The 26,208-nt window shown below is 46.8% G+C and overlaps 1 protein-coding gene across 1 annotated transcript in view; it reads left to right on the top strand.

The window, feature by feature from the left end:
* LOC144762276 (ATP-binding cassette sub-family C member 10-like) overlaps nt 1–26,208 on the top strand; it is a 1,522,948-nt gene that overhangs the window by 1,437,038 nt on the left and 59,702 nt on the right. Inside the window, exon 20 of the mRNA XM_078647417.1 lies at nt 20,791–21,044. Coding sequence (XP_078503543.1) covers nt 20,791–21,044 — 254 coding nt within the window. The remainder of the gene's footprint in view (nt 1–20,790; nt 21,045–26,208) is intronic.

Raw genomic sequence — 26,208 nt, 5'->3', positions numbered from 1 at the left:
AAGCACCAAAGCAGAGGTACGTTTTTGATAAAATGTGTACTTTCCTTTGTGAAGATTTAGAGGAGAATGATTTGGAGCCCAATCCGCCTGAGTTATGTCATGTACGGTACGAGTTTGGAAAAGGCACAATTGTGGGTTCAGATGTTAAGAAAGCAGTCGCAACATTGTTATCGCTTAGGAGTGGAACTATTTCTCAACAGTTGTTTGAGTCTGATTTTTCTGTTAAGAGAAAGGCGAGACAATATCCCATGAGAGAAGTACCTCCAGTATGGAAGGAAGAAGTAGCGGCTGGTCTGAATAATGTTCCCCCAGCTATACCGGCACATTTTCAGCGTGTTTGGGTACATGTTCCATGGAAGCGCGGTGAAGTATTGGCCCTTAAACAGACATTGCCTGATCCCCGTAAAAATCCTACAGGGTATTACAAGGAATTGACACAGACTGCAAGCTCTTGCATTATGAATTTAGCGGATATAGACATGTTGTTTGGAAATGTTGTTCCACAGCCTTTATGGGGAAAGATTCGTCATGCGGATCATGATCAGGAGTTAGGTGATACATGGGTTAATATTGCTGCTGCTGATGGCAGACAAGTTGGTGGTGCTAAACCCGAACCTTTAGTGGCAGACCTCTCTGGTAGGATAATTACGTACATGAAGACTTTAATGCCTGCAAAGCGAGTGAATTGGGACAAATTGTCTGTGTGTAAGCAGAAGAAAGATGAGACCGTGTCTGATTTCTTCACCAGGTTCGAAGAAACGTTTATCGACCACAGTGGTCAAGATATGAGTACAGAAGGTGGTCAACGGTTGTTCCTTGACAAGTTCGTGCACAATTTGCTTCCCGAGTTGTGTAAGAAGTTAAAAGATTCAGAAAGTTCGTGGGCCATTTCCTCTTCAGCACAGATATTGGCTACTGCGCAGTACTACGAAAATAGGGACAAAGATGAAAAGGATAGAGCAGACAAGAAAACGAAAGAGTTAAAAACGAAGGTCCTTTTACAACAAGCGTATCCGCCACGTGGTGGTCAGAGTAACTATCAGCAACCTTAACAGTTTCAGAGGAACTCGCAAAGGTTCGAGTATCCTCAACAGCGTGTTCCTGTAGGTCCCAATCAGTGTTCATATTGTAAAAAAGAGGGTCATTTCAAGTATAGTTGTCCTATTTTGTTACAGCGTATGAATGGTGCTTCTGGTGCGAGAGGTCGAGGTGTTCCACAAGCACCTAGAGGTAGAGGACGTGGAAATTTCCCCCAGAACGCGCGCCCATTTCCACCCCAGAATTCAATGAATAGTTTTGATCAGCAGAGTAACGCGTCTGGTAGGACGCCTCACTACTATGCTGATGACTACTACGCAGAATTTGAGAATATGGAAGGTAATGATTGCTAGGACAGCCATAGACAAAGAGAGGGAGTTGTTTCAGTTCCAGTAGATCAGAGTGGACCTTACGTTGAGGTGATTACATCAGGTGTGTCAGAGCCTTTTCTGTTGGATACTGGTGCTACAAAAAGTTCCATTATGCACTCTAAACTCCCTGACGCACCTTTGTCTGGCGAAATGAATGTTTCAGTAGGTTTTTCTGGCGCCCCAGTTAGAAACCCGATTTCTAGTCCTATATCCCTTTCTGTTGGACCTTGTGAATTAGAAGCACCCCTTATTCTGACAACAGGTTGTGGCGAGAATTTGTTAGGATTGGATTTGTTGAAAAGGTTGTATGCGACATTGTATTGTTCTCCTTCGGGAGTGCAACTTACACTAGGGAAGGAAGTAGTCTCCCCAATGTACTTGTCAAAGAATAAACTTCCAACAGAGTTGTCGTCTCTTCCTGATATTCTTTGGGCTACTGGTCCTAATGATGTGGGTCTTTTGGAAATACCACCATATGTGGTGACATTGAAAGCCAATGTTAAAATGCCACGAATTCCCCAATATAAAATCTCTAGTGAAGGTGAAAAAGCATTGCTAGCGATCATTTATGATTTGATTGAAAAAGATGTAATTGAAGAGACAAGAGGCAATGTTTGCAATAGTCCTGTTCTGCCTGTTTTGAAGCGTACTGACCCTTCTCAGCCACCTGTTTACAGATTTGTGATTGATCTTAGAGAAGTGAACAAAATGGTTGTGCCACAATTTCCAGTTGTTCCTGATATCACTGCCCTATTGACTATGATTCCAGCTTCCGCGACCTGGTTCTCGGTGATTGACTTGAAGAATGCGTTCTTCAGCATCCCGATTGCCGAGGAGAGTAGGGATATTTTCGGCTTCAGTTTAGGAGGCCGAAGCTTCCGCTTCAAACGCGCTTCCCAGGGCTACTGTGAAAGTCCATCAATATATAGTCAAGCTTTAAAAACACAGCTTGATACGATTGTTTTGCCTTATGGCGCTACCCTTATTCAGTATGTTGATGATTTGCTTGTTGCTGCAGATACTGAGAAAATCTGTAAAGAAGCCACGTTGTCATTGTTGCGTCATTTGTCTCATTTACATCACAAAGTGTCTCTTTCCAAATTGCAATATTGTCGACAAGAAGTGACCTACTCAGGTCATCTCTTATCGAAGGAGGGAAGGAAACCGACCCCAGAAAGAATTCAGGCAATAGCGAAATTGAGTGTGCCAAGGACACAGAGAGAAGTGCGTGCTTTCTTGGGCATTACATCTTACTGTAGACAATGGATACCGAATTTTTCCTTTTTGGCCAAACCCTTGGTGGCATTACCTTGTAAAGATACACCGAATCCCCTCCCATGGTCTGAAGAGTGTCAGAAAAGTTTTTCCGAATTGCGCGATGCATTATGTTCGGCTCCTGTGTTGGTTACCCCCGACTACAGTAAGCCCTTTACATTGTATGTCCACGAGAAAGAAGATTGTGCATTGTCAGTGTCGACACAGTTGTTCGGAGACAAACAGCGTCCATGTGCGTATTTTTCGTCAACTTTGGACCCGGTAGCTAAAGCATTGCCAAGTTGCTTAAGAGCCACGGCGGCAGCAGCTGTTTCTATTCGGCAGTCTGCTGGTTTAGTGATGAATAATACATTGGTTGTGATGGTTCCACATGCAGTGGACACGTTGTTAAATAGGACCAAGACACAGCACTTAACTAGTGCTCGATTGTCAGGTTATGAGTTGACACTTTTAGCGAGTCATGTACACATAAAATGATGCAACACGTTGAATCCAGCTACGTTGTTGCCGATTGTAACAGAGACAGATGCTTCTGAACAGCATGATTGTTTTCTCAGAACAGAAGAAGTAACGAAAGGGAGAGTAGACCTTCAGGACACTCCTCTTGTGAAGTATGATGGTACCTTATGGGTGGATGGTTCATGCTTCAAGCTTCCGAATGGTGATACGACTGCGGCATATGCTGTTACGACTTTGCATACGATTGTTGAAGCTGCACGTGTCCCACATAATTCAGCTCAAGCAGCAAAGTTGATTGCACTTACAAGAGCGTGTGTGTTATCAAAAGGAATGAAGGTTACCATATATACTGACAGCCAGTATGCATTCGGTGTGGCCCATAGTTTTGGACGATTGTGGAAAGAACGTGGGTTCTTGACTTCGCATGGAGCTAAGATACAGCATGGTCAGTTGGTGAATGAGCTTCTCGAGTCACTTGCGTTGCCCTTGCAAGTTGCGATTGTAAAATGCAGTGCACACAAGAAGGTGACTGATGACGTTGGTCGTGGAAATGCATTTGCTGATGAAGTCGCAAAAGAAACAGCGAGGAATGTGATGAGTCGAATGTATGTTGCAGGCCCTGCGAGATGGGTTGGTGACATTGGAATGTGTGAAGACACGATAGAGAGTGTGAAGTCTATTCAAGCTGAAGCTACAGAGAAAGAATTGAGTGTGTGGAGAGAGAGTACGGGTAAATTGGATACAAATGGTTGTTGGGTTGAATTGTCAGAGCATCAGCGATGGTTGTTACCCAATGTGTACGTGCTTGGAGTGGTTACAATGGCCCATGGAATGGCTCACATCAGTGTGAAAGGGATTTGTAAGGTGCTGGCTCCAGTATGGCAAAATGCTGGAATTCCCAAGTGTGCAGAGAATGTGGTCAGAAATTGTATGGTGTGTCTGAAATACAATCCTGGTAGGGGAACCCCAACTCCAGCTGGTCATTTTGCGCCTCCAACGTATCCATTCGAGGCTTTGCAGCTAGATCTTATCCACATGGAAAGGTGCAACAATTTAAAATACGTACTCGTTGTTGTTTGTGCCTTTTCGAGATGGGTAGAAGCATACCCCCTGAAGGACAACACTGCCTTGTCCACAGCTAAAGCCCTTGTCAAAGAATTTTTCCCTAGATTTGGAATGCCGAGAATGGTCTGGAGTGACAATGGGAGTGAATTTGTAGGACGAGTGATGAAGAAAGTATGTGAAGGGCTGGGCATCCAACAGAAATTCCACGCTGCAAATCACCCCCAATCAGCTGGACTAGTAGAGTGCTATAATGGCACGCTAAAACTGAAATTGGCCAAAATCCAAGCGAGCTCTGGTCTTAAATGGCCTGACGATCTGCCTTTAGCACTCCTATCAACAAGAATGACTGTGCATTTGCGAGTGGGAATTAGTCCATATGAAATTGTGTTCGGCCGTCCGGCCAACATATGGGGAGTGCCAAGGCCGACAAAATTCAGTGAGATCGAACACCCTGTACTGCTTGACTATTTGTATGAATTGACGGCTAAATTGCGTGTTTTACACCAACAGGTTCACGACACTCTGCCTCAGGTCTCTGAAGCTCCAGGACATCATATCGATCCTGGATCCTGGGTGCTGGTCAAGAATTTTCAACGGACAAAGAATGACCAGCCCCGGTGGACCGGCCCTCACCTAGTTCTTCTCTCAACAAGATCAGCCGTTCGAGTGGAAGGGAAGAAGAACTGGATCCACGGCGTACACTGCAAGAGGGTCCCTTTGCCTCTGCCGTACGACCGGTGGGTCCAGGAGGGTGTTGCTGACTCTGAGACTGAGACTGTGCCTCGTTTTCTGCCTTTCAGTGATGCACGCATAAAAGGAACAATTTCTGAACAAGAAAGTGACAATCTTTTGCAAGAAGCTGTGCCACCGTCAATTCGATTGGACACTACAGAGCCTGAACTCCTGTTTCAGGACCAGAGAGTACCTGGGAAGAAACGCTATAATCTGAGGCCGAGAACTATGGACTAATACATTTTTTTTTCCTTTTCTTTGCCTAAGTTTTGAAAGTGCAGCTCTCTCATCTGAGAAACTTTTTTATTTTTGTTTTTCGAACCACCATCCGGGTTCCGCTGTAGGGTCGCGGTTGCCCAAGTCTTTGGAGTGCAGCTGAAGACGTTAGGTCGACAGTTCTGGTTGGTCTAAGGGAGTTGCCCTGGACTGACAGAAGCATTCCTTAGCATAGAACACCCTACCATCGCGAGCAGCATTTAGAGAGGATGGAGTTTTTCGAGATGGAGAGACCTGCCAAAACAACGAACTTTAAAGCTAAAATATGTAGAATGATGACCAAGAAAAGCTTTTTGATATCATGCATTTTTATGTTGTTCAGTGTAATGATGTTTTTAATAGGATATGTGTTATTCTCTTTTCAAGTGACATTTGCACCCACTACGCAGCCCATACCTCCTCCTACTGTTTCCTCGCATTCTTTCCACCCTTTTCCTGAACATGAGTCCGTTAGGAGATTAGAGTTTATTAATAACTCCTTCGTTCAGCTTTTGCACCAACACCAACTAGTAATGAACACGACTAACTGTTGGGTGTGTGGTCTTATGCCTCACACAACGGATAAAGGTATCCCTTATCTGGTCCTGCCATTCAGCCACAATGGTTCTGTGTGGGCATACAGAACAATGTTCATCTACGCACATGGAAGTCCACCCCCTACGTTCTGAAAAGGACAATCCTAAAAATAGTGCTCTAGTTAAGGGTATAGTAGATATGATTAGGGAAGATATTTCCTATGAGACTATCCCGAGAGATGAGACACTAGTATATATAGGATGGAACGTGACCGGATATGGAGTTACTCTGAGTGAGAAACAGCAAGCTAAGAGATCTACCCCGATTTGGATTGTACCCCATCAGGGTCACCTATGTCTGCAAGGTAATGGCAAGAATCCCAGAGCTCAGTTAGGGAAGAGTACCTGCACTGAAACGTATGTTTTTGCGTCCCAGACTACCCCTTCGTTCTTAGCAGCTAAGGGTACCTATTTCATCTGCCATGATAGAGCCTATACATGGTTGCCCCCTGACTTTTCGGGCACATGTTTTGTTTTGTTCCTGTTGCCTCCCACCTACACCGCTGTGGCAGATTACCACAAGACAAGGATAGTTAGAGGTGTTTTCAGTAATGAAGACACTGCAGGACAAGAATTGGGAGACTTCTTTAAGGGTTCTCTGCCGTTTTGGGGACCCATGGTTAACAGCAGGAACATAAGGCAATTGACAAGGGTGATTGAATCCACCATAGTTGAAACTACCGGTGCCCTTAGTAACTTGACTGCTGAGCTCCAGTCGGATCGCCTTATGACCCTTCAGAATAGGGTCGCGTTAGATGCCATACTTGCAGACCGAGGTGGGGTATGTAGAGTGATCCAATCGAGTTGCTGTGTTTTCATTCCAGATAACGCTCCAACAGTGTACCAGGCCATCTCCAAACTACATAAGATTTCTGAATCTATTCATGTGGATAAAGGAGATTGGTCGTTGATGGGATGGTTCTGGGAACTGATATCCGCCTGGGGATGGAAAATTCTGATGGTCATTGGGATGATCTTAGCCATTCTTTTCCTGTTCTGTCTGTGCGTACAGTGTGCTCCTGCAATATGTGGCCTCTGTGCTACATCGTGTATAAGGAAACCTGTATCGAGGGACGAGCTAAGTAATAGGATGATGCTACAGCAACATCTCAATGACTTCATGAATATAGACCTGGACTCAGATTAGCATGAGTATAGGTTATTGCCTATGTAAGGGCAAAAGGAGGGGCTGTGGTACTGGAAATTTTGGACCTGTGTCATAAACATCGTCGTATCATGACGAATTTGATATCAGCAGACCAAGAATGACTAGTAGACTATGCACAAACATTTTCGTCATATTCGAGTGACGAAATCACCCTGAATTCTGAGTTTTCGCCCTGAACCCTTGGGTTCCATTTTGTGAACGGCAGCCATTTTGTGATTGCCCTCACATAGGCCGATGACTAAGGCCAAAAACGAGTCTGAAGGACACGTACACCTTTGCTGACTCCTGCACGACCTGGGCAAGCTGACTCCACTGCCCAAGGCCAAACCTGTTCGTTCAGTTCCTCTCCCAGTGGTCGGGCGAGATAGTATCAAGGCACAACATGCCATAAACCTTTCATCGCACACAAACCCTTCCTAATCTTACACACACCTGCCCCTGTGTCTTTCTTTATGACTTACTTTACGAGGAGGAGGCGCCCGTTTTTATTGGGGTTTCGTCGATATCTGATGAAAATACTGGGCCTTGCCGGGTAAATGATTGTGGGCTGAACAAATTGAAATATGGGCTTGTCATCATGACTCTGCTTTTTCTTTGTATTGAAAATATGTGAATGGTCAACTGTAAAATAAGGAATGTTTGCCTGAAGCATAATATTTTGTATAAAAAGAGAAGGCTGGCTTTGTAAGATTGAGCAGTCTCCTGAGAATATACACCGTGTTGTACTTCTAGGACGCCTGTTACTTGGTTGCAGCCAATAAACTCGATCTTTGACTTCACCTAGAAGACTCTGAGTTTCTGTAGTCTAGAACAGGAAGGACCCGAAGTCTTAGGGTGTACCCCTGGCACCGCTGGGTTCTGAAAAACCCAGTACTTCAGTGACAAGCTTAGCTAGTCAAGCTGGAGCACCGGGGTACCGTGGAAGAGGGTGGGAGTGATGCGGAGTAATAAGGTGAAATGCGGGGAGAATCACACGACAATGGGGATAGGGTGCACACAGGTTAAAAAGCTTATTAAGTCAAGCTAACACATTTTTAAAAGCTTAGTGAATCAAGCAGTAAAACACAGAGGTATACAAAACATCAACCTCCCGGCTTCCGCCTCAGGAGGGAAATCAATCACTCAGCAGTCTCGAGCCAAAAAGGAATTGCTCTTTTTATACGGCAACTAGACCGCGTCAGAACACTTCCCCCAGTCCAATATGGCCGCTAAGTTACTTCGCCTGCCCGGGACCTGCCGACTCAGCGTCAATGCTCAGCTGAGGGTGGCCCGGGTAGCGAAGGAAGTGGGGCGAAGGTGGCAAGCTTAGCGAGTCAAGCTGGAGCACCGGGGTACCATGGAAGAGGGTCGGAGTGATGCGGAGTAATAAGGTGAAATGCGGGGAGAATCACACGATAATGGGGATAGGGTGCACACAGGTTAAAAAGCTTATAATAGATTCCGAACTCTGCTGCCAGACTACAGCTACATGTAAAGCCACGATCCCACATCTTCCCTGTCTTGAGGACCCTACATAGGTTACTGGTTGCCAGAAGATCCACCTTAAAGCTGCTTTGTATCACCCACAAAGCAATACATAGAACTGGAAGCTTTTCATCAGGGATAAAATCACCAAATACGTCCCACAAAGGAACCTCCGCTCAACATTGGCACCTCGCCTCAAAAACTCACCATACAGGAAAATAAACCATAGTTGGTACATATTTCTATGTTCAAGCAACCAAACTATGGAATTCAATCATAAGATCCATGGATAACTATCTTATCTTCAGAAGACTACTCACGAGTTGGTTCTTTCCTACGTAACCACCATACACAAACACTACATATATATATATATATTCACTGAAAAAACCATAGGTTATAGACCATATATAGTTAGGAATTAGCATTTTAAAAAACCTTTTTTTACTCACACAAAACCATTGAAATTCCATATATAGTTAGTAGTACTAACTATATATCGCGCACCCGCAATCCACTGCTGATCATGTCACATATTACATCATTCATGACATGGTCAGTGACATCACTGATGACATCACTGATGACATCTCAAATGACATCACTGATGACATCACTGATGACATCTCAAATGACATCACTGATGACATCACTGATGACATCTCAAATGACATCACTGATGACATCACTGATGACAACATCCAGTGACTGTGTATTTCTGTAAAGTTAAAATATGTCTTACATATTGAAGAATGAGTGGATGTAGAAGTGTCTGGATGAAGGATTTAGTAGGTGCATGACTGACTGTATGAGTGAGTGGTTAAATGTGTCTCACTGAGTGCATGGGTTAGTGACTGAACTGTGTTAATTTGTGCATCATTATGTTTGTTGTTCTGTAAACTGCTGCATGTGTTCATCAGTAGCTATATGAGTAAGTATATGGGTTATTGATTGGTTTCTCAAGTATTTGTATGGGAGACTGAGTGTGTGTGTGGGTGGCTGGGAGGTGTATGACTCTGTGCATTGGTGAGTGAATGGATATCTCAGTGCTACATGTCAAAGTAAGTACATATGTAAAACACAGTACATGTGAGAGTTGGCATATATAAATAACTGTGCATAAGAGCCAGTGAATGTGTGAGTGGCTGTATGGATGATTGTGAACTTGTATCAGGGATTGTAAAAGAGAGTAAATATGTGTTAGTATATGTTTGAATAAGTAAGGTGTGTATTAAAACACAAAAACTACATGGTCATTGGAGACTTTAATGTCCACTACGAAAACACCAATGCCCCTGGATCGACACAGCTCAAGTACGACATGGAAATCCTGCAACTCAAGCAGCTGGTCGTTGGCCCTACGCACATAGCAGGGCACACCCTGGATCTCCTTTTCACCAACATCGAGTCAACCACCCTCAAGGAAATCCTTCCCCTGGCATGGTCCGACCACTTCATGCTTTCATTTTCGTTTAAACTTCCCGGTAAAACGGCAAAGACCAGACCCACCCCCCGCACCTCCAATAGAGCCTGGAGATTAATTAACAACTCTAATTTCCAAAATCACTTCCCTGAAATAGACTTCTCCTTACCAAACAACTCATCTATCTGTAACAACGCCATCCGGCTAGAAACAGGAATCCGCCAAACGTTGGACAAAATAGCACCCCTGCGAGAAGTCAGGAAAAAAACATCCACCAACGAAAAATGGTATACTCCCTCCCTCAAGAGCCTTAAAAGGGAATGTCAAAAAACAGAACACCAATGGAGACAAACCAAAGACTCTGAAACCAGAGCCAACTATACCACCAAAAGGAGGCAATACATTCTCGCCATTCGAAAGGCAAAAAAAGATTTCTTTACGCAACGAATTCACGAAAATCACAACTCCGCAAAAGAGTTGTTCAAAATCGTGAAAGAGCTCACCAATCCAACCAGTATTTCGCAAACCCTCACCCCCTCAACAGAAGCATGCGAACGGATTAGTACCTTCTTTTCCGAAAAAATCAACAAAATTTACTCCACCTTTACCCCCTCCCATCCTACCACCCCTCACGATAACTCTAATGTAAATCAACCTACATCCGACAAAAACAACGTCCTCCTAGACACAGGCAACTCCCCACGTCTAACCAACTTCCAACCACTCTCCGAAGAGGGAGTGTTGGCAGTTCTTAAAACCATCAAATCCGGCTCTCCTGCAGACCCCTGCCCGCACTTTGTATTCTCAGAGATTGCCCCGACACTCTGCCCCCTCATTACCAAACTTTTTAATCAATCCCTTGCCTCCGCGTCCTTTCCAGACTCCTGGAAACACGCATCTGTAACCCCTCTCCTGAAGAAAGCCGGCTCTGACATCCTCAACCCAGAAAACTACAGGCCGATCTCACAGCTCCCCTACCTCTCCAAAGCACTGGAGAAAATGGTAAACTTACAACTGTCCAAATACTTGGAGGACAACTCGCTTTTGGACCCCACCCAAACCGGCTTCAGATCTAACAACAGCACCGAGGCTACGCTGCTGGCAGTGTCGGACAGTGTCAGATGCATCACTGATTAGGGGGGATCGGTGGCTCTGATACTGCTAGACCTGTCGGCAGCGTTTGACACGGTGTCGCACGAATGCCTGTTAAACATCCTCCAGAGCAAAGGAGTACAAGACACAGCATTAAAATGGATTGAATCTTTCCTGAGCAATCGCTCTCAAGCAGTGCACATGGGTCAATTCCACTCCAAACCCCGTCACATTGGCTGCGGAGTCCCACAAGGGGCCTCTCTAAGCCCCACTCTCTTTAATGTCTACGTTTCATCTCTGGCTGACATCGGAAGAAAGTGGGGCATCGGCGTATGCTCATACGCCGACGACACACAGCTAATGGTGACCATGGATGAAAGATTGGAAAGATCGGAAACAACTAAAGAAAAACTACATAGTTGCCTCTCCGAAATGGCAGAGTGGATGCGCAACCACTGCCTTAAACTCAATGCCGGAAAATCTGAAATATTACTGTTCGGAGGAGCAAAACTATCATGGAATGATACGTGGTGGCCACCGACACTGGGAACAGCCCCCACCCCGAAACAGTATGCCAGAAACCTTGGCATCATGATGGACGACGCACTATCCATGAAAGACCACGTACGCATACTCTGGGGTAAAGGATTTGCAATCTTGAAACTCCTAGCCAAAATTTTTTCCTGGATCCCACTGGACTGTCGGCGTACAATTACCCAGGCCCTCCTGGTCAGCCGCCTGGATTATGGCAATGCCCTGTTCGAGGGGATGAACGAACAACTGTTCTCCCGCTTACAGGTCCTTCAAAATCAGGCAGCTAAACTGGTATGTAAAAAGGGCAAACGAGATTCAGCATCAGCATGCCTGAAACAACTCCACTGGCTGCCAATGCGCCAGCGAGCCACCTTTAAACTACTCTGTCATGCGCACAAAGCCCTCCACAAAATAGGCCCTACAATCCTGCAAGGGAAAATCGAGTTTTACATTCCAAACAGGAACCTAAGATCCAATAACTCAGCCCTAGCAAAACCCAAGCGCATTTACAAGACAAGAACGGGTGGACGAGCCTTCTCACACCTGGCGGCCAAACGCTGGAATGAATTACCCATGGATCTTAGACACACTACCAACCTTCTTCAATTCCGGCAAAAACTCAAAACTCACCTTTTCCCTAAAAACTAACTCCCCCTGCGCAACTCAGCAGTCCCCTTTTTCTTTTTAGCGCCGTGATATCCCTTGGGATGAGTGTTGCGCTCTACAAATACCAGAAATAAATAAATAAATAAATATAACTGTATAGTTGAGGAAATGGAGGTGTGATTGATTCTTTGCATGACTGACTAGGTGTGTAAGTAACTCCATGGATCAGAGACAGTCTGTGAGTGTCTGTTTACACTGAGTGTATCTAAGGTTATATTAGAGTCTGAAGAGGTTCATCGTATTATCACATGAATGATGTCATCAGTGATGTGATCAGTAATGTCGAAGGAGATGTCATCAGTGATGTCATCAGTGATGTCATTTGAGATGTCATCAGTGATGTCATCAGTGATGTCATTTGAGATGTCATCAGTGATGTCATCAGTGATGTCACTGACCATGTCATGAATGATGTAATATGTGACATGATCAGCAGTGGATTGCGGGTGCGCGATATATAGTTAGTACTACTAACTATATATGGAATTTCAATGGTTTTGTGTGAGTAAAAAAAGTTTTTTTAAATGCTAATTCCTAACTATATATGGTCTATAACCTATGTTTTTTTCAGTGAATTTTCAAGGTTTTGTAAATGCTAATTCCTAACTATATATGGTCTATAACCTATGGTTTTTTCAGTGAATTTTCAAGGTTTTGTAAATGCTAATTCCTAACTATATATGGTCTATAACCTATGGTTTTTTCAGTGAATTTCAATGGTTTTTTAATAGCAAATATCATAAGCTGTCGAATGTCAAGTACGTGGTAAGAAAAAACATTTTCGTGTTTATGCACACTGATCTGCTTTGAATGCTGCCCCCCCCCCTCATTTCTATTAGGAGTACTCTCTCTTTGCAGATAGTGAAGGGTAGTTAACGCAGGCCTTTGCCCCCGTTGTAATCCGTCGTGCCTGCTTCTCTCTCCATTTGATTGATTGTTATCCAAGCATTTACTGTTTTAGAATTGGTTCTCTTTGGTTCATTCTCTATTTACAAACAAGCACAGAGTCGCAATACTCTGTTTAGTCTTTGCAGATAGCGAAAAATCGTGTAAAAAAACAAAAGGAATCGAGCAAAATCAGTAGGCCACTAATGGGATCTCTTTTTGACCTCGCTAAAATAGAAACATTAGGAACAACCCCTCATGACAAATACGAAACTAGTGAGATGAACTGAACTCCACACCATGATGGCTGCAAGACAGCTCGGCTCCGCCACCCACCCCGCCCAAAATAACGATAAACTCTATGCAAATATATACAACACACCAGCAAAGTAACAGGGTAAAACATTTTATTAAACAACTATTTTAAACTTTTTGTTGCCCGATCCGGCTAGCTCAATCGATCGAGCATGAAACTCATGCACTCTGATGATTCAAAGTTTTGAAGAGTGCTTGTAACACTGTCTGAAGCCTATTTGCACTTGCTTCATCTTCACTATTCTAAAAGTAAGTGGGGGCTGTTTGAGTACGTTACTGCATTTGTAAACAATGTGATGCGGTGCCACCCTGAACCGCTTAACGGAGGCCTCCGAGGGACGGTGTGATGGCGCGGACTCGGAGGGGGCGCTTGGCTCCGGCCCCCTCCCCAAGTCGTGTTCTCCTAGTGTGGCCTGAGATCGCCCCCGACATAGGTGGCCGGCTCCCGGGATCAAGCGGAACTTTTTGCCTTTTGGTAACTCTTCCATTCATGACCTTGTCCCACAATCCGTTTCACCTAAAGACACGCTGTAGTGGGGCGCCCCTTTACCATTTCAGTTGCCATTCTGCCCGCTTTTGCTACACTGTGCCTCTTCCGCTATTCAGCTGTTTACCGCCCGCTCTTTCGACTACAACGTCTCGCTCACCATGTAGTTGAGTTGCTCCCGCTCTTGCGGTGCAGCGATAGGCGGCTGCCACAGGACTCTCAAAATGGCGGCCGGCTCTTCAGATTTGGGCGTGGTCCACTAAAATGGCCCTGCGACACCTTGGAACTCGGACGCTTGTCTGCTAGAGCTTGGGCTCCATTCTCGAAAGCGTCCCCTCAGCCTTGAAGATTCTACAAAAGTCTTGGGGGCCCCCGACTCCCGCAGGCTTCTGGTGGGGAGCGGCTAGCATGATTGCTCGTGCAATGGCCACGACGGAGCTACGAAATGGTGGTGCTCTCATGCTAACGCCAGCTTCAGTCTGAAACATCCAGAAACTCTGTAGACTACCAATTCGATCAGTTCCGGTAGCGCCCCAACGTGACCCGGTAGAGAAGAACTTGCCCTCCCCTCTTTGACTGATGGTTCTTGTTGCCTGTCCCTTCTGTTGTCATTTAACAGAACTATTTAGCCTGCTGAAAGGGGTTGTGTTCCGACCGCTGGTTGGTGGAGACATTTTGACTATATTCTGGACCTGCGTTGTCGCGTAATGCGTCATATGACGCGCCGCGTTAGCGCATCCGGAAGTGATCCGGCGCGCAGCGCGTAACGTAAGCATAACAGATCATGTAACTTGTTAATAAAACTTTTCATTGGTTCATTTTACTTTTCTTATTCTAATGATGAAAGGCTTGGTCATATGACCTAAAAATTACGCTTTTTATTACTTTCGAACATTATTTTTTCTTAAACATATGTTATAATGTTCCAGGCTAATGTACTTTCCCGGAAAATTTACAACTGTCCTGCAAGTAAAATATATTCCTTTTTCGAGAAAAAGGGCGTTTCTTCGTCCCATGACGGAGCTGTTGAGCAAAAGAGGGTCGGCCTGCTGTCTTAGTCGCCGATACGCCAGAATATATGATTCTTATCGATCACTTTATGTTGCAGGAGTAGAAAACACAACAACCCTTGACCATTTATCTTTACTGCGTTCCTGCGTATTATACCTTTTACCCTTCATGTAATTCGAATGCTTTATTTCACTTGCCTTTTACTGATTCTAAAACAGTGACTATTATTAAAAACTTTACCAATGTAAATACTACTACCATGTTTTCTTTTAAAAACCTTTATTGTGAAAATGTCAGTATACAAATACGGGCCTATAACCACGTGGGCCGGCCACGGAGCAAACTGTAATCGTATATGATGAGTAGACATTTACACTGTAGAGGAACGTAACGGGCGGGCCATTAGGTTGCAAGAACTAAGGTGTCTAACAGTTGCGGAATCGGTGGACGTACATTTTATAATTAAAATACGACAGGGCCAGTTACAATAAAATTATCTAGATATACATTTGCGGGCAAGTACCATGGGTGACGTTAATTCGAACTTTCAATAGTACAGTAATCAATAACACATCAGAACTTAATATCAATAGGGATGTCAAAATATTCAATCAATTCTCGTCCCCGCCCGCCATGTGCTTCAAAACTGCATACGTATCTCGTGATTTCAAGGTTCTGCAACCAGTACACAACAACGAGTTACGAGTCCCATTTATTCCGGCGCCATTTTGGGCGAGGACGGGCAGGTCCAGGATATAGTCAAAATGTCTCTACCAACCATCGACTATGATGATGTTCATATGCTGTATTTATTAGAGTAACACTCATCTGTCCACATGAAATTAATTTGCCACAATCTAAACATGTCATTTTAATCTTTCCAAAGTTCTTCTAAATATTTGGGACCGTTTCCCTTGCCTCTGATGCTGTCAGTGCCAGTTCTTTGATGAATGTACTGGCAGGTCGGGGGTTCTCCTCCAAATCTCTCTTTTATGCAGCACTATAATTAATCGGTGCCACCTCTCCATATGACGATGCATGGTATAGTTACCATAACTATATTTTTTTTCGGTTCCTCTGGAGAGTACATCGTGGCAGATGAAGCGTGTAACGTACCGGGAATTTACCTTTTTTGCATGTAGAGGAAAGGAAAAAAAATTCGAGCGTCCGAGTTCTAAGGTGTCCCAGGGCCATTTTAGTGGACCAGGCCCAAATCCAAAGGACAGGCCGCCATTTTGAGAGTCCTGTTGCAGCCGCCTGTCGCTGTAGCATCAATAGCGGCCGAAACTCAGCTGAATGGCAACTGAAACGGTAAAGGGGCGCCCCACTACAGCAGACGAGCCTCCTCCTGGCAAGGCCCGTTCACGCCGCCTCCCCCCCCCACCCCTTCGGGCACCCCACGCCGTTATTCGGAGCAGGATTGTAGGATGGCCACACCAATGCGGCAACTTACTAGACACCACCTCGGTGCCAACCGAATCTCAGCGCCTTGTGGTATCTTCTATTCAGAAAACATTGTTGTGCTGCCTTCGACCTATTCGCCGCAAGTGCGCACGCAACTCAGCTGCATAGCTTGCTAGACACCACCTCGGTGCCATCCGGATCTTGGCACGTTGCGCTGCCTTTGGCCCCATTCGCACATCGGTCCGCTACTGACGCCACCTCACAGGCCAACGGGGCGCCCCACGCCGACTTTCAGCATTGTAGGATGGCCACACCAGTGCGGCAACTTGCTAGACACCACCTCGGTGCCATCCAGATCTTGGCGCGTTGTGCTGCCTTCGGCCTATTCGCACATCAGTCCGCTACTGACGCGAACTCACAGGCCAACGAGGCGCCCCACGCCGACTTTCAGCATTATAGGATGGCCACACCAGTGCGGCAACTTGCTAAACACAACCTCGGTGCCATCCGGATCTTGGCGCGTAGTGAAGCTGCAGCAGCTGCAAATAAGCTTCAGACAGTGTTACAACCGCTGCTCAGAACTCTCAACTATGACACCACCTCGGTGCCATCCGGATCTTGGCGCGTTGCGCTGCCTTTGGCCTCATTCGCACATCGGTCCGCTACTGACGCCACCTCACAGGCCAACGGGGCGCCCCACGCCCACTTTCAGCATTGTAGGATGGCCACACCAGTGCGGCAACTTGCTAGACACCACCTCGGTGCCATCCGGATCTTGGCGCGTTGTGCTGCCTTTGGCCTATTCGCACATCAGTCCGCTACTGACGCGAACTCACAGGCCAACGAGGCGCCCCACGCCGACTTTCAGCATTATAGGATGGCCAGACCAGTGCGGCAACTTGCTAAACACAACCTCGGTGCCATCCGGATCTTGGCGCGTAGTGAAGCTGCAGCAGCTGCAAATAAGCTTCAGACAGTGTTACAACCGCTGCTCAGAACTCTCAACTATGACACCACCTCGGTGCCATCCGGATCTTGGCGCGTTGTGCTGCCTTCGGCCTATTCGCACATCGGTCCGCTACTGACGCTGCCTCACGTGCCAACGGATTTTCTACGCTTTTTATACCCTATGCCGCATAACAGGTCATGTGACTTGTTTATAAAACTTTTCATTGGTTCATTTTACTTTTGGTTTCCTAATGATGGAAGGCTTGATCATATGACCTAAAAATAACACTTTTCATTGGATGAAAACTTTTTTTTTCCCAAACGATGAAAGCCCCACCTTGTTTCTGGATGTTTCAGACTGAAGCTGGCGTCAGCATGAAAGCACCACCATCTCGTGGCTCCGTCGTGGTCATTCCGCGAGCAATCATGGCAGCCGCTCCCCACCGGAAGCCTGCAGGAGTCGGGGGCCCCCAAGACTTTTGTACAATCCTCAAGGCTGAGGGAACGCTTTCGAGAATGGGGTCCAAGACCTAGCAGACTAGCGTCCGATTTCCAAGGTGTCCCAGGGCCATTTCAGTGGACCAGGCCCAAAAAGGAAAGAGCCTGCCGCCATTTTGAGAGTCCTGGAGTCAAGCTAGCCGGGCTGAAGAGAGGTGTTACCTCGAAACCGGTCCGGTCCTCGGATGCTTGATTCCGGTCTGGGAAAGATATGGCTGTTGTAGTTCGGACTGGACTGTTCCCATGGGGCAACAGGGTCAGAGCTGATTTGCATAAAGCCATTATCTGACCCAGGGTGGTGTGGAGTGCAAAAAAACGATGGATTTGGGCCCAGATCTTTTGACTGGGGGAGTGTGTGACATTGATCCACATTCAGTCCATCACTTGTTGTTTTTTGCATTTTGAGAGTCCTGTGGCAGCCGCCTATCGCTGCACCGCAAGAGTGGGCGCAACTCAGCTGAATGGCGGATTTTGACACAGTGGACCAAAAGCGGACGGAATGGCAACTGAAACGGTAAAGGGGCGCCCCACTACAGCAGACGAGCCTCCACCTGGGGAGGCCCGTTCACGCCGCCTCACACCCCCCCCCCCCCGGGGCGCCCCACGCCGTTATTCGGAGGGCGGCAACTTACTGGACATCACCTTGGTGCCATCGTTCTGCTGCCTTGGAACTATTCGCACAACAGACCGCTACTGATGACCCACCCCCCGCGACGCCCCACGCCGGATACCGAAATCAGTGCGGCACCCAGGCAACATCACCTGGGTGCCGTCCAGAAATCTGGACGTTGTGCTGCGTTGGGACTATTCGCACAACCGACCGCTACTTCCTTCTTTTTCCCTAAAAATGTTTAAATGTTTTTACTGTTTTTGTTTTGTTGTATATATTTATAAGTTATTAAAGTTTTATAATCCTACTACTTTGTTGGAGTGCTATATATTTTTAACGTGACACATAATTGTAAAAACTTTGATGTACAAAGAGGCATCCCTGGAATCTTCCGCTTCAGGCTCGGTCCCCTCCCCAATCACAATACAGAATGGTTTTCAAATAGTAGGAACGCGTGTGGTGTGACGGATCTCATCGGGTGTGGGCCTTGATCTACTATAACTCCTTTGAAGAGGGGTGATTCTTTACAGCTGGGGCCATAAACTACATCTGCAGGGCTAGCTGATAGCCTGGGACCGGCCTGGACAATCGGACACAGAGGAAGAGGAGTGTCAGAGGGTGCGGTAGTGAATAGGGCGAAAGGGAGGTGTCGGACAGGCACAGATTGTGATTCTCAGGGAAGAGCAGCGCAGATGGGGGGAGGTTTATTGCCCATGCGTAAGACAGAGAGCGGGGGTGACCAGTGCCTGGGGGAGATGCTTGCGAGGGTGGGGAGCCAATGCTAAGGATCGACAGCGTGCAGAGAGTGGGTCTGGTCAAGGTATCTAAAATGGCTGCCGTGCACGACAAAAGTGTGGCATTTGAAAAAAGGCAAGATGGCGCAGACAATGTTTATCAACACTTCCTGATTTCCTTCGAATCGAACGTTAACAGACGTTATCTCTACCACACTACCGGTCCCCCTGGGCTTAAACGCCGAGATGGTAGGTACTGCATCCCGTGGAGATAGGCCGAGACGTCACTCAGCAGAAAAAAAAGAGAAAAAAAAGTCTATAAACATACAATAAGTTAAAAGTCAATCATTCTTGTTTCCTTGTAGTACGCTCCCCAGGCCCGCGGGGCCCTTTTAAAACCTCCACATCAAACCTAGGGGGTCAGGGAGGATCTACTATGCCCCCTTATGGTCATTTGCCCCTTCGCTTTGGCCTCCTCTTGTCTCTCGATCCTACCGAGAGACAAGATGGCGGCCGCTACGGACTGTTTGGAATGTTTACAGACGCCGGCGAACCAATCAGCTTCGCTTCACAAAGCTCCGTAACGCGAAAAGTACGCGAAGCGGAGCGCTGCCCGGTCCGCTGTCACAGATATATATCTTTTTTTGAACGTTAATTTCTCAAAATCCACTGGAGCACATATATTGAGACATAGCAAAGGCACATCGGGCTACCAGTACCTACAATTTTGCCAAGTTTCGTGCAAATCCATTCAGCCGTTCGATTATTATTATTTTTTTTTTTTTTTGCCCCGCGGGGCCCTTTTAAAACCTCCACATCAAACCTAGGGGGTCAGGGAGGATCTACTATGCCCCCTTATGGTCATTTGCCCCTTCGCTTTGGCCTCCTGTTGTCTCTCGATCCTACCGAGAGACAAGATGGCGGCCGCTACGGACTGTTTGGAATGTTTACAGATGCCGGAGAACCAATCAGCTTCGCTTCACAAAGCTCCGTAACGCGAAAAGTACGCGAACCGGAGCGCTGCCCGGTCCGCTGTTACAGATATATATCTTTTTTTGAACGTTAATTTCTCAAAATCCACTGGACCACATATATTGAGACCTAGCAAAGGCACATCGGGCTACCAGTCCCTACAATTTTGCCAAGTTTCGTGCAAATCCATTCAGCCGTTCGGGCTAAAAGTGAGGCCAACCGCCCTATGGAAATTAACATTGGAAAAACGCGTTTTGGGACCCCCCTTTTTTCTCGGCCCCCCCTTGACGAACCCCCCCCAAATTTCCAGGGGCTGCTCAGAAACAAAATGTTCCATTTTCCTGAAAATTTCTGCCAATTCCGTCCACAAACGCCAAAGTTATTAGACATAGAATTTTCAAAAATCCCATAGAGAAAAAATCCTAACTATATATACCTACTGGCGACCGCCAGTAGGTAATATATATATATATATATATTGCTATGCTGAACATGTCTAATCTTCACCTCCGTATCTATAATAGAATTGAAAATTCTTGTTCACGTTTGCTCGAAATTTCTGATTGACTAGAAACATGCTATGTGAAACATTGCAAATTTAGCAGGCTCTATCTAATTTGTTCCCAAAGGTCTGGATTTTTAAAAGCTTGATTAGTGAAATGCCATATAATAATCTGTATAGGGCTCTTCGTAGAATGGCTGATTTTCAAGAAATAACTGCAAAGGAATTTTTTATGTATATAATGCTTGTTCTGACCAAAATACATGCTCTCTTTCTTTTGTGGCAGGTTTCTTCTAATTGGCCAACTCGAGGGCAAGTGGAATTCCAGAATGCATTTTTATCATATCGTCCAGGACTTCCTAATGCTCTAGATGGGGTGGACTTCTCTATTTCCCCAAGAGAGAAGGTGGGCATCGTGGGAAGGACTGGATCAGGGAAGTCAACCATCTTCATGGCTCTGTTCCGTATGATGGAGCTGGAAAAAGGGAAGATCCTGATAGACAATATCAACACCCGGTTGATTGGACTTGAGGCACTAAGGTACGATAGGCTGAAATACGCTGAACAGCACAATTGTGCAACACAAGTATTTTGATCTATTGCATGGTCGTATATTTCTAGAAAAAAGATTTGCATTCATTTATTTGTACATACTATGTTGTATTGGAGTTATTTTATGGTGAACCTCTAGATGCTGCAGCAAAGACCTATGGCGATCTTTGCCCTACACAGTGTAGTTATAAAAATGTGTATATATTATTAACACCCACTAATACATTGCAATATCTCCTCCCTGGAGATATAATCTCAATACACACAATACTTCAGTAATAGAACAGTTAAGTAGCACAAATACACAGTGGTCACCAGGGGGGAGACCAAACCATATACCCTAGGAACCACTCATGGAAAGAACCCAGGAACCCTTATGGAGGCCATGTGCAGAGTGGGAACACAACTGCATGCTTAATACAATTCTATGAGAAAGTCGCAGTAACAGTTTTCAAGAAGAAGGACCCTTCCCAGAGGACCCTGAAGAAACCCTGTGGAAGTTGTAAGGTTGGAGAGTCACTCCACCCGTGGATACCCTGGGAACCAGAATACCTACACCAGGAAGCCTGGTGCATAAGTGTGAAGTGACGTCAGAAATCGTCGTAGACCACAATTGAAGACTTCAGTAAAGATGCAGCTGACAAAGAAGGTGAAAGAGTCCGGTGGAATCCATGTGTTGATTCAGGAAGAGAGGTACCTGCAAGCAGAGGGGACATAGTCTATGCCACTCAGGAGTGACCAGGGGGCAAGGAAGATGAATGCCCACTGATGTCGGAAGATGCATGTGAGTTAACAGTGGCCATGGCGCTGTACCTGTGTAGACCAGGCAACACTGTGGAAGACCAGGAGGTTGGTATCTGGCGGGAGCACCAACAAGCCTTAACAGCGACAAAAAACGTGGCAGACAAAAAAGGTGCAGTGTCGGGAACAGCAAGATTCAAGGGACTCACCATGAGCAAGTAAGTTAGTGTAGGCCTGAGCAAACAGGGGAGCCCACTGGAGCCAAAGAAGACCCTCAAAAGGACCCACAGGCCAAAGGCACAGGAGTCGCAAGAGGACCTCAAGCAGCTCACCAATGATGCAGGCCCTCAGTGCAGAGGATGCAGTGAGGATGAAGAACTTGGTAGCAAGAGATGCTGGAGCTTCTTGGAGCCTGAAGATCTCTGGAGAAGAGGGTCAACAAGCCTTACGGTAAGCCAACGCAGTGCACAGTTGTACTGCTCCAGTGGTTCCAATGAGAGATACTGGCTTCAAATGTGCTGTGGAGACAGGTTAGGTCTCGAGGGAGTTGCAGAACCACCACCTATGTGGCTGAACCTTTCGGAGTCTGCAGGAGTTCAGGAACAGCAATCAGGTCAGCTTTGTGGCGGTGCCTGCAGTTGAAGGGGAGTGACTCCTTCACTCCAAGGGAGATTCCTTCGGTGTCTTGGATGCCCACAGACCTGGAGAACAACCTGTATGGAGCTCAGGCACAGAGGACGCAGAAGACGCAGGACGACGAGACCAGGAGCAGTAGGAGTCTTTCCAGTTTCAGTCTCAGTTCCCAAAGCAAAGTCCAATGAAGTCCAAAGTGCCCAGACGGTTGGAGATGAAGTGGTTTCGGATCTGAATCTTGTTCCCCTACGAATCTGAAGAGCCACCCACAGGTAAGCCCTTAAGTACCCTAAGGAAAGGGTTGGGACAATTCAGTGGTCCCTCCCAGAGGAGGGGCTGGACAGTGGGGAGGATACTCCCATGTCCTTATCCAGTTTCACACCAGAGCGGGAGCCACTGTCTCCCTGAACTAGTTCCAGCTGAAGTATGCAAGGAGGGCACCAAATGTGCACTTCAAAGCAATCTAGTGGCGCAGGCAAGCGCCCCACCCCAGCCCAATACACTAAATTCCTGTCTGGGAGATGGTCACACCTCCCTTAGACAGTAAACCTATTGCCTACCTTCCCTGCTTGAGCTTGGCTCAGCAGCAGGAGGGCAGAAACGTTTCTGTAGTCTGAAGCAGCCATAGCTTGCTGTCAGACTCTGGAAGACTGGTATTGGGAGCATGGTGGGATTCCTGGAGGAGCCCCTCAGTACATGGAATCATACCTCAAACATCGTTGACGGTGTTGGCGTATGATTCCAACTTGTTTGATACCAAACATGCCAGGGTTTGTTACAGCCAGTTTATAGTTAGCCGTCGCATAATGACGCATGGCCAGTATGTGTATCGTAATGTACTCACTCCGGTAGTGGGAAACATAACATCTTATCAGAGAATTTCCTGACCGGATATATTTTTTATTTCTGCCACATGTCGCCTTTTTGCGAAGTGTCCAGATTGTAGCAGAAACATGGCAAAAAACTAACAGAGAAGCCTTGGATTTGCAGATAGTAATGACCCCTTAAGATGTAATCACTGCTGCACTCTCTCCAGGAGCACTTTGAGAGAGCGTGAGAAGATTTGCCTGCATGACCAAGAGGAGTGAAAAAGGCAAGATTCCCTGGCTGGTGAGATTTCTGTGGGGGAGAAGAGAGGCTGCTCCCTCTACCAGTGCCCATCTCTCACCCTCTGACTACTCTCGCCAGGGAAAATCCAAAAGGAGACAACATGGTGAGACATGACATCCCTGTTAGACGTTGAGGACATGGAGAAGATGTATAGCATCTACTTGCTGACCATATATGACTGGTTCAGCATCAAAGAATCAAAGAAGAGAGACCCTCGACTTCGAGACATGGTTAATGTCGAGCCACCCATCTACTGCAGATAAGACTACGGCGGAGTGGCTTTTGCAAACGAAAGCGCGCAGAGTCTCCAGTGCCTACTCTCCATCAATACAATACCTTATGCCTATGCTCCAACTAATTCTTCCTCCCCTCACCCTTTTACATTACCCCCTTAGCCCTCTACACGCCATTAACCTAAGAATGTAACTTGTAACTGTTGTAACTTCTGTAACAATGTGTAATTTGTAACCTATGTAACTCTCCTCATGTAAAGCGCTCTGATACCTCCGGGTCTAGCCAGCGCTATATAAATCTCAAGTAAATAAATAAAGTAATGGCTGATGCACTTACAACGCCTGGATAATGGACTCCGGGGTTTGTAGGGGTGTCCTGCTCATGCAGGGGCACCCTCAAACTTATAACAGCGCCGTGATATCCTATTTAGGATGATTGTTAGCGCTTTATAAGAAATAATAACATAACATAACATAACCCAGCACCCTGCCTTCAGGATTGTAAGGCCTGTATTAGGGGTGACTTATAGGTATCTAAAAGAGACAGTTAGGTATAGATTCCCTACCCTAGAATTACCCCAGGCATCAGACTGGATCGGGAGAACTTTTTCCTTTAGCAATACCCCTGCGCGTCGGTAGGTGGCGTCGGTCCGCGTCCGTCGTTGTGGTCCCCGGGATGACGTCGCAGTGTCTACTTAGATACCGCCCCTGCGCGCTGATGTCAGTTCCTTTTTTTCCACGCCAGCCTAGCGCAGATCCGAGGAGAGCTTACCCCTTTAGTCACTTTTTGACTAAGCTTTTTTTTACTTTTGCGACTTCTTTTATTGAGTCATCGACTCCTGGTGCGCGAGGGATGTCCCATTGTCGGACGGGTTTCAAGCCTTGCGAGGTCTGTCACAAGCTGATGTCTGTGACGAACCTGCATCTTGTGTGCCTCTGGTGTCTGGAGCGCAACAACGACCCGAAGTTGTGCTCAGATTGCCAGGCCATGAATCTAAAGTCTTTGCGGGAGCGGTCCCGAAAGCTGTTGGAGCCCGGGCATCGGCTCCGCGGCGCTCCCGGTCTCGCTCGTGGGGAATGTCTCGAGACCATTCGCAGAGCCACCACTCCTTGTCCAAGTCTTCGCACTCCTGGGGTAAGTCGAGGCACAAGAAAAAAGTGATGAAGCACCCTCGCTCTTCTTCTTCTCCCCGTTGGTTGGCTGACGCGACGCGGGATCCGGAGCATCACCGCTTTAAGGCTCCATATCTGGTGCCTGATTCAGGGACGACTCCACGCCTTCCCCTGTTTACGGAAGCCGTGACGTTCTACGAAACCCTCCGCTGTGTCTTTGGGCAGCCCGACTCCACTGGCATGTCCTCAGACCCCACAGAGGCGGTCGGGGTCCTTGGGCCTTCAATACCGGAGACTCCGGCCCCAGTGCCGGAGGGGCCCTGTGGATCCGGGCCTAGATCCAAATCGACGGGGGTCGACCGCCCCCGGCGTCGCCCGTGCCCCCAGCCGACGCCTTCTCCCTTCTCATCCCCGAAATGGACCAGCAGCCGGATCGAAGACGGCCGATGTCAGATCCAATGCCGGAGGGTATTTTTGTTCCCTTGTTCATCCGAGGTGTTCCCTATCGCCCTGAAGGTGGTGATGAGGACTGGAAGGGGTCGCTGGACCCTTAGGCAGACCAGCTGGAAGATCCAGACTGGAGAGAGGTCTTGGGTGATGCCAGTGATCTGGACACTTCCCAAGACCTTGGCATGCTTTCTCCCCCTATCGTGGCTATGGAACAGGGAATGTCCTATGGTGTGGTGGTGCGTTGGGCAGATAAGACCTTGGGCCAGGAGCTCCCTTCAGTGACAGTCAGAACTAATCTCCTGACCTGCGGCAACTTCCTCAGAACCCCTCTTGCCCTTCAATAAAGCCCTCACGGATTTCCTTCTGGGCACTTTGGTCCAAGCCCAGGATAGGGACTCCTGTGGAATGGACAATTGGCCGCCTCCACCGGCATGTGAGCCGTAGATCACATGCTTAGGCGGTAAGCCTTAAAAAACTTCCCCTTCGTGGGTAGGAGGCTTGGAACCTCGTCCCAGGATGTGCATTGTTTCAGGTCCCCGAGAGTGCAGCAGGCTCTCGGCCCAGGGGTCCAGAAACATGTCAGGTGGTGGCAGCTGAAAGCAGCCACTCAGCCTGGACACTATGGGTAGGTCGTTTCAGGGGGCTTCTCTAAGATGCCCTCTGTGTGCATTTTTCATTAAATCCCTCACTGGCATGAGTGTGGGTTTAATGTGGTGAGAAGTTTGTTACCAAATGTCTCAGTTTTCAGTGTAGTCATTATGGTGCTGTGGAGTTCGTAATGACAAACTCCCAGCACCATATACTCTTAATGGTAGCATTGCACTTACAATGTCTAAGAATGAACTTAGGGCCATATGTATCAAGGAACCATT

The sequence above is a fragment of the Lissotriton helveticus genome, chromosome 6 (genome assembly GCF_964261635.1).
Source record: "Lissotriton helveticus chromosome 6, aLisHel1.1, whole genome shotgun sequence".
In the NCBI taxonomy this organism is placed as follows: domain Eukaryota; kingdom Metazoa; phylum Chordata; class Amphibia; order Caudata; family Salamandridae; genus Lissotriton; species Lissotriton helveticus.
This window is presented reverse-complemented; position numbering and strand designations above follow the sequence as displayed.